Source organism: Carassius carassius, unplaced genomic scaffold (assembly GCF_963082965.1).
Source record: "Carassius carassius unplaced genomic scaffold, fCarCar2.1 SCAFFOLD_64, whole genome shotgun sequence".
In the NCBI taxonomy this organism is placed as follows: Eukaryota; Metazoa; Chordata; class Actinopteri; order Cypriniformes; family Cyprinidae; genus Carassius; species Carassius carassius.
The window spans coordinates 44,730-55,271 of record NW_026775161.1 but is presented as its reverse complement, the minus strand read 5'-3'; the positions used below and the strand labels follow the sequence as shown (position 1 = coordinate 55,271).

Sequence of the window (10,542 nt, the reverse complement as noted above, 5' to 3'; positions counted from 1 at the left end):
TCTAAGCCCCAGTATGGTTTGTGTCAAGCCAAGGTTGCTTGATGAAAGGGAGATGACAGGAGTTGCAATAAACACTTTAACAGTAGAGGACTCTTAATCTGTTGCACAAAACTGAAGACGACAGTTGATGGCACCGTTTGATGCTCGCTTTACGAATCAGTGAAAAGGGGCTTTTCATTTCCACACACACTTGGAAATCAAAGTTTCAAACTGTTTATCCATGTCATGGGTTGGCAGGTGTCAATGTCAAGCCCTGATATATAGAAATTATTGCAATAAAACATTATATGTGACCAGAATTCAGTATCAGGCAAGAAATCCATATGAACCATGCATGGATACACTCTTAAAAATCAAGGTGCTTCACGATGCCATAGAGAAGCGGTTCTCAAACCTGTCGTGGAGGACACTCAGCACATTCTGTATGTGTCTCTCATCTATCATGATTCAACTCAGCAGCTCATTAGTGGAGACTGCAAGACCTGACGTGGATGTGTGTCAGATATAGAGAGACATACAAAAAGTGCAGTGATGGGGGTACCTCATGGAGAGCTTTGAGAACCCCTGCCATAGAAGAACCTTTTTTTGTCTAGACAGTTCCATAAATAACCTTTAAACATCTAAAGAACTTTTCTGTTTCACAAAAGGTTCTTTGTGGCAAAAGATGGTTCTTCAGAATATAAAAAGGCAAGAAAGAGATGGTTCTTTGACTGAATGGTTCTTTGTGGAAGCAAAAATGGTTCTTCTATGTGTGACCTTAGAGAACTTTAACCAGATCTAGGCTTAATGGTTCTTGACTACACCACCTGGTGCCTCTCACACCAAGATATACTTTGCATATTACCTGCTGTATACCTAACCTAAGACAAGCAGGTTCATAGAAATACACCAAAGATACGGTAGCTGCAGAGGGACAAACTTCACCCAGACAGTGACTACTCTGCCCGTTACATATGGCATTGCTTTATTTCAGTGTTGCCACCCTGTCCATAAATAATTTCCTAGATATGTCCCTACTGGAAAGAAGAAATTGCTGTTTTAAAACCATCTAATGCATAAAAAGGATGAATACTAGTTGCTGGATTGACTGAATAAACTGACAAAATAGTTTTACACAAATGAGCTGGGCTCCCTTAATGTGTAATGTCCAGAAATGACCTTTGACCCTGAGCCTAAAACATTAGTTCTCAGTATATAGTTTGTTAAACATTAATGGCACTAGAAGTGAATATGTGAAAGAAAATGTGTCCCTCTAAGTCTTGTGAAGCAGATTGATAATAAACCCCTCCAATGATATTTTCTGTCATTTTAGATTGTGAGGAAGGAACTATGGATACACTGGGAAAAAAAGGTATTTTGGAGAAGTTCTTGCAACTCTATTTGCTGAAGTGAACCAGTAACTGTTACTATTCACAAACACATTAAAAATGGTTTGCTTAATTTATATCACAATGCAGATTTCAGTTTGGTATCAGATTTTTGGACCTCGCCGTTTAATTTACAAACTATTAGAAACATAATTTCTTATAAATGTCTACTAGAATGAAATGTACAACCCTCCATAAGTGGAAATATTTCATAAAGTTTTTATGCTTATTCTATGTCCCCTTTTACAACTGTAGTTGTCTTTCTAAAAAAAAAAAGGTTTGTTTTCATTTTAGTTGTGGAAGATATGATAATAGAAGAATTGAGGCAACATGCAGGTTTGGTTTATTTTTTTAAGCATATATTATATCGTCTCAGTAACATATGCATATAAGTGTAAGCATCAACTCGCACACAAGTTAATAGTTGTTTCTAATGTATTGTTTCCTCACAGTTGAGATCACTATTGACCGTAAGAGTCTACATCCAGATCTGAAGGTTTCTCAGGACTGTAAAACCGTGAGGGACAGTGCTGATTATAATCACACCGGAGAGGAATTTCCATATCAATTATGTGCATTTGGAGCCCAAAGATTCACATCCGGTCGTCACTATTGGGAAGTAGAACTGGCACAAGAAAACACACCTCCCAAAAACTATTGGTTAATTGGTGTGATGAAAGAGGGATGTTTATTTTCAAGAGACAAACCTGCTTTAACTCCATCAAACGGTTTCTGGTTCTTGTTTTCAGACGGTCCTAATGGCTTTCACACAAACACTGATCAATCAGTTAAACTCTCTCTGACACCGAGACCTGAGGAACTGGGAGTTCTGTTGGATTATGATGACGGACAGCTGTCATTTTACAATGTCACTGAGAGAAAACATCTCCTGACCATCAGCAGCAGATTCTCTGGATCAGTCGTTCCTCTCTTCAATCCTGGAGCTGGTGATCTGAGTCCTCTTAAAATCCTGGATTGTGCAAAACCTGCAGAACCAGCTGAATCCAGTCAGCCTTTACTGAGTAATAACAGCGCAGACGCCTGACTGACCACTGCAGTGTTTAATCAGAAGGAATCATTTCATCACCCTGCATGGGCAAAGCATCGTTACACACAAGAGTTTATCAGAGCGGAGACAAAACCAAGATGACTGAAAGAGAACAGAAACACCATAAAACACAGAGACAAATGGCTGAAAATACTATGATTTTCGGCCTTCATCTGATCGGCTGAGATCTCAAAACACTTTAGTTTCTACTATAACCTGTGTAATAATCCATCAATAAACTTGGAGATGTTGACAGCTTTCATTTCACATTTCCAGTGATGTTCCTCATTTGTAAGTCACTTTGGGGAAAAAGATGTATAAATGTAAAAGCAATGCTTAGTCACTTTAAAGAACACAGATGCAACAGAACACATTCCATAATGACCAGCTCAATCTACAAATTACCACCTGCTTTAAAACATGCCTTTTGGACATGAAATAATGGTGCAAATACCATTAAATTGATGAGCGTAAACATTAGTAAATCATGTCATTCCTTTTAATACTCTCCTCCCATAAATGGGAATTTGGGTCTGGAAAGGAAACTCCTAGAAATATTAATTAAGGTCAGGTGCGAAAATAACTTGTGTCCTTGCGTTTCCAGCACAAATGTTTCACTGTGCATCTTTAGTAAATCCAGACTGTACAATTTTAACGCCAGAAGATGGTTTGAAGATGACTTACTCATTTTTAGTGCAATTTTTCCTCAAGTAAGTCCATTTGCCTCTACAGTATATTAGTTCCATTGTCAATAAACACCATTTCTGTGGAAGCTCTCATCTTGTGTTTTTCTGTTTTGTGAACAACAGCATGAACAGTATGAATTTATCACTTTATTATAAAGGGTCCCAAAAATATGCATAAAACCTTTTTTTTTCGCTGTATATTGATTGATTAATGTTTGATTAAAACTCTAGATGCCTTATCCAGACACTTTTAAAAATAGATGATTGTTGTACTTTGGGGTCTTTGGAATAAAGTTCTTAAAAGAAAAACAACAACAACCACAAAACATTTAACTGACATTTGAACTAATTAACTAACCAGTTATCAAGTTCAAGTTGATCTTGTCATTCTGCTACATGTGTGGACATACAGTGGAAGGAGATGTTGTGTCTCACAGGACCACTGTGCTACATAAATACAGACATACAACTATGAAGTTAAACAGTGTATGGTGTTTCATTGCTGTTGCTGATTAAACCTACTGTACCACAGATGTGTCATCCTCAAACTCTATGATGTGGTTTGAGCTGAACTTGGCAGTGCAGTCATGGGTCAGAAGTGTGAAGAGCAGCGGGCTGAGCACATAGCCTTGTGGGTCACCTGTCTCAGTGTGGTAGTGCTCGAGGGGTTGCGGCCAACATGGACTGACTGAGGTCTTCCGGTTTGAAACTCCAGTACCCAATTACTGAGGGAGGTATTTAGGCCCAGCAGGTTAGTTGGTTGATAAGCTGTTGTGGGATTATTGTGTGGAACGCTGAGCTGAAGTCGATGAACAGCATTCTAGCACAGGAATCTTTATTTTCTAGGTGGGTAAGAGCCAGTTGGAGGGTGGAAGAAATGGCATCGCCCGTGGAGTGGTTTGGAAGGTATACAAACTGGCGTGGGTCAAGTGTGTTGGGGAGATTGGGAAGTTTTTGTGCTGGTGTGTCATTCTGCATGTCGAACCGTGAATAAAAGTGGTTGAGTGCATCTGGGAGGGATGTGTCATCATCACAGGTCTGTGGCAGGGGCTTGTAATCAGCTGCCTCTTTAAACATGTCCCAGTCTGTGCACTGAGACATCATCTGGCCAAACTGAGAGGAGGGTTTGAACCAGTTTGGCTAGTTTCAGAATTGGTCTGTTTGCTGATATTATCATAACAGAGATGTGATCCGGGTACCTAAGGTGGGAGCGGGCCCTTAGCCTAGCTCGTGTGCCTCCACGCTTGCCGTGCTTCTGTCTCCTCTCACACCGCCGGCGTCTGTGTTTGGTGTGGGTAGCATCAGTAGGCTAGACCGCGGTCTCAAGGTTCGGCTTCAGCAGCAGACAGAGGCCTGTTAGCTTCTCAGTAGTCTCCGGTGAAAGCTGTTGTTTGTGCACACTGCCGATTTCGAAATTCTCTGTTAGTGCCCTAGGAGAGATTTTAGATTAGATTTTATCTCTATATTGATATTTTTCTGCTCCTCTTCTTCGTGTCGCTTTCTGCCTTGTGTCCCTAATAATTTTCTTTTTTTCACTCATTTTTTAGAAATTATAGTTTAAGAGCAATAATGCATTGTTATAATGTATGTCATGACAAAGTGTTTAAATTAGTCCAACATGACATGCTGTCAAATCTTATGATTTTTAGTTGATGTCAATTTTATTTTATTCTAACTTTATTTTAATCAGTTCGATGATCGATCAGTTCTTAAATTCTGTTAACTGTCAGAAATGATTTTACTTTGTCATTAATTACTCACTCTTATGTCGTTTAACCCATAAGAACTTAATTAATCTTCTATCATATTTGATACACTGCAAGATAAAATTGGCTTATAAGTGAAAAAATAAATGTCATGATGATTGTAACTTATCATAATTATGGCTGACCAGGACAAAACATTGAAGGGTTGTGACCAAACTACTGTACATTGGATTTATTAATTAATACATAGGAAAATACATAATAAATCCCTCCCAAACCCCAGATCTAACCCTTAAACAACAGTAAAGCTCCAACAGTTCACTTACACAGTTTGAAACTAAATGCAAACTCATATGTTAAAACCCAAAAGCTGTTCATTCAACATCCTCAGAAACAGCATTATGAAGCTTCTGTCCTCCACTGGAGATGGCCTTCTGAGGATCTGAACGTCCATACTGTCGTACTATTGACCTGTATATCGCATATTCCATGCCTTTTCCTCTTGGTGTTTTGTACAGTCAAGCCGACACTAACAGACAAATGGACAAATCCTGACGTCACGTGTCACTCCAAGATCTGTTTTATTCTATTCAATCTTTGCGCATCATAATAACACCTTACACACGCACATGTTTGTTCAAGCCCTAAATAGTATTACACAAATTCACATTTAACAATCACATCGAGTATTAGGGGTTTTTCGTATGACGTTACTGAGGCATTGTCTCATTATTTCAGAAAGTAAAACAGAAAAGTAAAAGCGAAAGTAAAACAGAAAAATCGGGAGCACGTTTGGAATCTCACTGACTCTGTTGATTATATCTGACTCTGTTGATTATATTTGACTCTGTTGATTATATCTGACTCTGTTGTGCTGAACGCGTCTACATCGAGTCTAAAATAAGCAGATTACTGTGATTTAACGGACGACGCATCTCAGGTGAGTTTGTTTTGTTCTCGTTGAATACACGACAGTCCGACTGATTGTGTCTCATTACCATCACTTATTCTGCAAAACATCTCCATCAGAGTATTTTATTTGTATGATTTGTGTCTGTATTTTCACAGGCATGATGTCGATTATGATCGCTTTACTGGTGAATCTCTTCATAGAGACCTCCGGTGAGAACACAAACACGCTCGGATTTCATTCAGACTTTTGGTTTATTACTATTCTACACAATCCAAAGCTCTTCATTTAATTTGTACTGCGGGAAGAATCAGAATCAGCTTTATTCGCCAGGTGTGCGCAAACACACGAGGAATTAATTGTTGTTTTTTAAAGGTGCTCGTGTACACACACACACACACACACACACATCTGATATGAGCGGGAAAGCGAGAACGAAACAAATGGTAAGACCTAACAATAAATAATGTGTATGAATCTGGAACAGTGGATTGATCTATGTAAAGATTTGTGCATTTGTTTACTCCATATAGAACGGTCTATATAAAGATATATGCATAATATGTTTTGACATAATACTTTGGAAGGCAGTAATTAAATATGTATAGGCTAATGATTAACAGAAGTGAATTATAGCACACAGGTAATGATTGATAGGATATGTTAGCTGTTTGAACTGGAGATGGCATGGGGAAAACTGTTTTTATATCTAGATGTTCTAGTGCCCAGAGATCTCAGGGTTTCCCACACATTGATTTATTTTATTTCACAATATCTAAACTGACCGTCACAAATAGATTTGATTAAACATGAGCACTGCAAGTCTCAAAATCAAAAACCGTGTTTTTATATAACTGTATTTCAGAAGGAAAACGACTGTATTTAGACAACTTTAGATGTTATTTTAATTTCATCTTGAATGTAATGCCCGATAAAGCAGCATTTGTGAGCACAGGGGTCTGTGATGATGTTACCTGGGCCGGGTTTCCCGATAACGATTGATCTTAAGAGCGTTTTCTTCGAGTAATTTTGCGATCGTTCATTACTGTTTTACGTGCGTTTCCCAACAATGCACGTAAAGCAATCACACGTAGCTGTGCTTTAAGAGCTACTTAGGAGTCGCTGTCCGTTTGTCAAGTGCTGAAATCTCACCTTATAGAATGACTCCTAACTTTAGTATACAATCGTTTATTGATGTTAACCTAATGCTTCGTTACAGATAGACAACTTGGATATAATAACTATAATACAATACAATAATATATTATAGTGTATAATATTATACTTTACATAATAATATATCATATACATTATATACAGTATAGAGAGAGAGAGAGAGAGAGACGTTATTTACGGGTCCAATACACAGCTGGTTTTCGTGCACTTCAGCAAGTCATTGACAGATCCCCACCCCCCCCCCCCCCCCCGAGTCTTTGAAGCACTTCTTTTATTGTTTTTTTCTCTTTTTTTCAGTCATTTAATTTAAATATGTATTTACATTTTTTCTGCCCCTTTTTAACTATTTATTAATTCATGAATTAATACAAAAAGTAAAGAAAATGAATCATAAAGTGTACAATAAAGCACAATCAAATGCTTATATTATAATCACATTGCACTTGAATCAAGTTAAAGGTGTAATCTGCTGATTGTCCTGCAGGTGACTGCATAAATCTGTCTTCTTACGATGCATTTAGGGCTTAACGATTACTCCAGAGCACCCGTAGATCTACGATGATTTTCAAGTGATACTTAAGTTACGATGCTTTTGGGAAACAGTAATATTAAGATCAGTCGTACAATCGTTTTTATAAACTTCTAAGGCTTACCAAGCTTTTGGGAAACTCAGCCTTGCTCGTTTTTCACTTTGGAGTTGTACAAGTCCTGAAGACTGCAAACATAGCAAACGGACTTGCCCCACATGTGGACTCAAGCTGGCACTGCTGGCCTCCTGTCGGGAATGGCATGTACCCTTTCAGCCAGAGCTGGGCCATGTGTGGCAATGACGGCACAGTGGGGATCCGGCAAACAACATGGGGGCCGATTGTTGGTGGGAGGAGTGTGGCCCAGATCTGTCCAGTGATATGTGACCCAAATCAGGCTAAGATCTGGCAGCATATTATGTGACCCATGATAAACAAGATAAATACAATATTGCATGATAATGGTTAAATGATCACATACATTTGAATGAAGTGTAGTATTGTTAAAATGGAAAGTCAAAACAGAATAAAACATTATCATTTCAAAATTAAGCAAATCAGTCAAGTGCATTAAACTACACTTAATTATAATTTTATTAAGTTTTATATTATTATGTTTGGTACAAATAATATTAAAATCCTTACATGAAAAGAAAGACAAAGAGAGAGAGTATTTAACCGTTATCATGTAATATTTATTTGGTTTACTATGGGACACACACTGATCTATGATACAGAGTGAGGGCACATTTTTATTAGTATGTTGTCATCCACAAGCATTAAATCAAATGATCATGAAAGTATCTTATTTTTTTCTTTAAATCCTCTGTATCCATGTGATGCTTGGTGTGAGGAACATCAGAATAGTATTTTCACCGTTTAACAACTTAAATTATGCCCTGCTCCTCGCACTATTATTACGTCTTTCTTGCAGTTCACAAACCACAGTTTGTAGAGCAACTTCTTTATGATTGTCATCATATTGGTAGGCAGGTCCAGATCATACATACAATATATTGCACTTGCTGCATAACATTAGCACAGTATCTAAGAAAGAGACTATAATCTTCTAAGGCATTAACAGCTTTAATCTGAGGCCATGAAAGAGCTTTATTTATATAAGCAGATGCAACTTTCTGTTCATTGCCAAAATGTTCCTGCAACAAAGCTTTACCCTTAACATATCCTCTGCATGGATCAATATACTGACATCCAACAGTACAGATACGGACGTCCAGCAGTATAATGCTGAAGGAAATACAAGCGGTCACTATAGTTGTCAATCTTGCTTTCGACAATGCTTTCGAAGGCTCTAATAAATGCATAATATTGGCTTTTTTCCAGGATACACATTGTCCTGCACTGATCCATTTTCTCATGAAGACATTTGAGGGACCAAAGATTTATCACTGGCATTAAGACTTTGTATTTTCTTTTGTTCTGACTCTGTCTCCCTCCTGAGCGACTAGATCTACTGCTTGATATACTCTCATATTCAGTTTGGCCATTTTTAATTTCTCCTTGCAGATTGAGTCCTTCTCATTAGGTCTGATATTGTCATCTTTTAAATTATCTGACCTAACAATGGATGAAGCATGGACTGTGACTTGAGGAACAACAGGAATAATATTCTCCAATGATCCTTCTGGACCGTTCAACCAATGTCAACAGCATCTTTAAATGTTTTGCTGTATTTCATGATACTCGAAAACCATTCATTTTGTTTTTCCTGCTTGTCTTCAGGACGTAAGTAAATCAGCAAATCATGCAACTTGTTGTTTTCACAAAGCTGAACAAGAGTTTTAAACCGCATTTGCACCTGAGAGGCAGCCCAAAGGAAAAATTATTGCTCAGTGTTTGCTTTTCCAAAGATCAGGAGACTTAAATGAGATTCTCATATATCTCTCATTTTAGTATCAACAGCATTTCAGATGTTTCTCCTAAAATTCTCTAGGAGAAATGGAAGTAGACACAAGGATTGAGCCCCTGCCTCTTTGAGGTCCGACACTAAAGTGCTCTCGTGGTCTGGTCTGCCCTCGGTCCACGATTTGTTTCGAGGGAAGGGGTGTGCGCTATAAAGATTTACGATCGTGGATGATAAAAATGTGTCCATGATTTGCTTTTGAAGAGATATTGTTGTATTGTGCTGCAGCGCACCTCATGTTTGAATGCAAATGATCATAAACGATGGAAAACTTTACATGGGAAAAGACAACAGTAATCCGGCGGCGAGATAAGGTAAAGAAAAAAAGCCCAAGATGAGACCCGTGCATCACTTTTAGGTACTTTTATAATCCTGTTAAACTTTTTTGGATTTTGATAACATTAAGTTAATAACGTGTCTTAATGTCAGTGATAATATGAGTTTCCATACTCCTGGCCTAAAATTAACCATAATTTTACTACGAAAAAAAAAAAAAAACATGGTTTTTGTAGCAATGGTAACTACAAATTAACTATGGCTTTGATACTTCAAATTGCTTCAAATAATAATTTACAGAGTATTCAGATAATATTTTTGTGGTAATAAAAACAGACCTAAGCCAACAACAACCTTTTAAAATCCATTATATAAAAACAATGAGACAATAATGATTGGATAATTATTAATAATTGAATAACACTGTTAAAATACATAATGTAATACAAAATAAACAATTTATGTATATTACATAGGCTTACAAATGCCTGCAAAGGACACCAAAGGCCTGATAACTGATTTAATTCAAATATCCACTTAATATTTCATTTTTGGCAACCTTTTTGTGATAGAAATGCTAGCCACTAGATTTTTTTTCAATGTAATTACAATTGAATTATTTAGTTTCATATTTTATTAAAGTTCTATTTTGACCCGTATAGTAGGTGTTCTCCCCTATAGTGAAAAATCTAAGCAGTGTGTGATGTTGAGATCTCTATTAAAGCCTTAAAGAAGACCATTGTGAGAGTGTTAGTGTTTTTGTCTCAGGAAACAAGTTTGAGAAGCAGGAGACTCAAGCTAAAATCTCCGTTCAATCTTAAAGTAACTTCATTTCTGTCTAGGAGAAATATTTGAGATGTAAAAGAGATCTCTGTTACGAATGCACACAGGAAACGAGAGATCCAATCGCAGTATTTAATGG

General features: G+C 37.4%; 1 protein-coding gene across 1 annotated transcript; it reads left to right on the top strand.

The window, feature by feature from the left end:
- The first annotated feature begins 1,474 nt into the window (after nt 1-1,474).
- LOC132137486 (E3 ubiquitin-protein ligase TRIM39-like) lies at nt 1,475-2,597 on the top strand. The gene is made up of 2 exons (XM_059547505.1): nt 1,475-1,703; nt 1,820-2,597. Exons 1-2 carry the CDS (start codon nt 1,601-1,603, stop codon nt 2,410-2,412), a joined length of 696 nt encoding a protein of 231 aa, XP_059403488.1. The 5' UTR covers nt 1,475-1,600; the 3' UTR covers nt 2,413-2,597.
- The last annotated feature ends 7,945 nt before the right edge of the window (nt 2,598-10,542 follow it).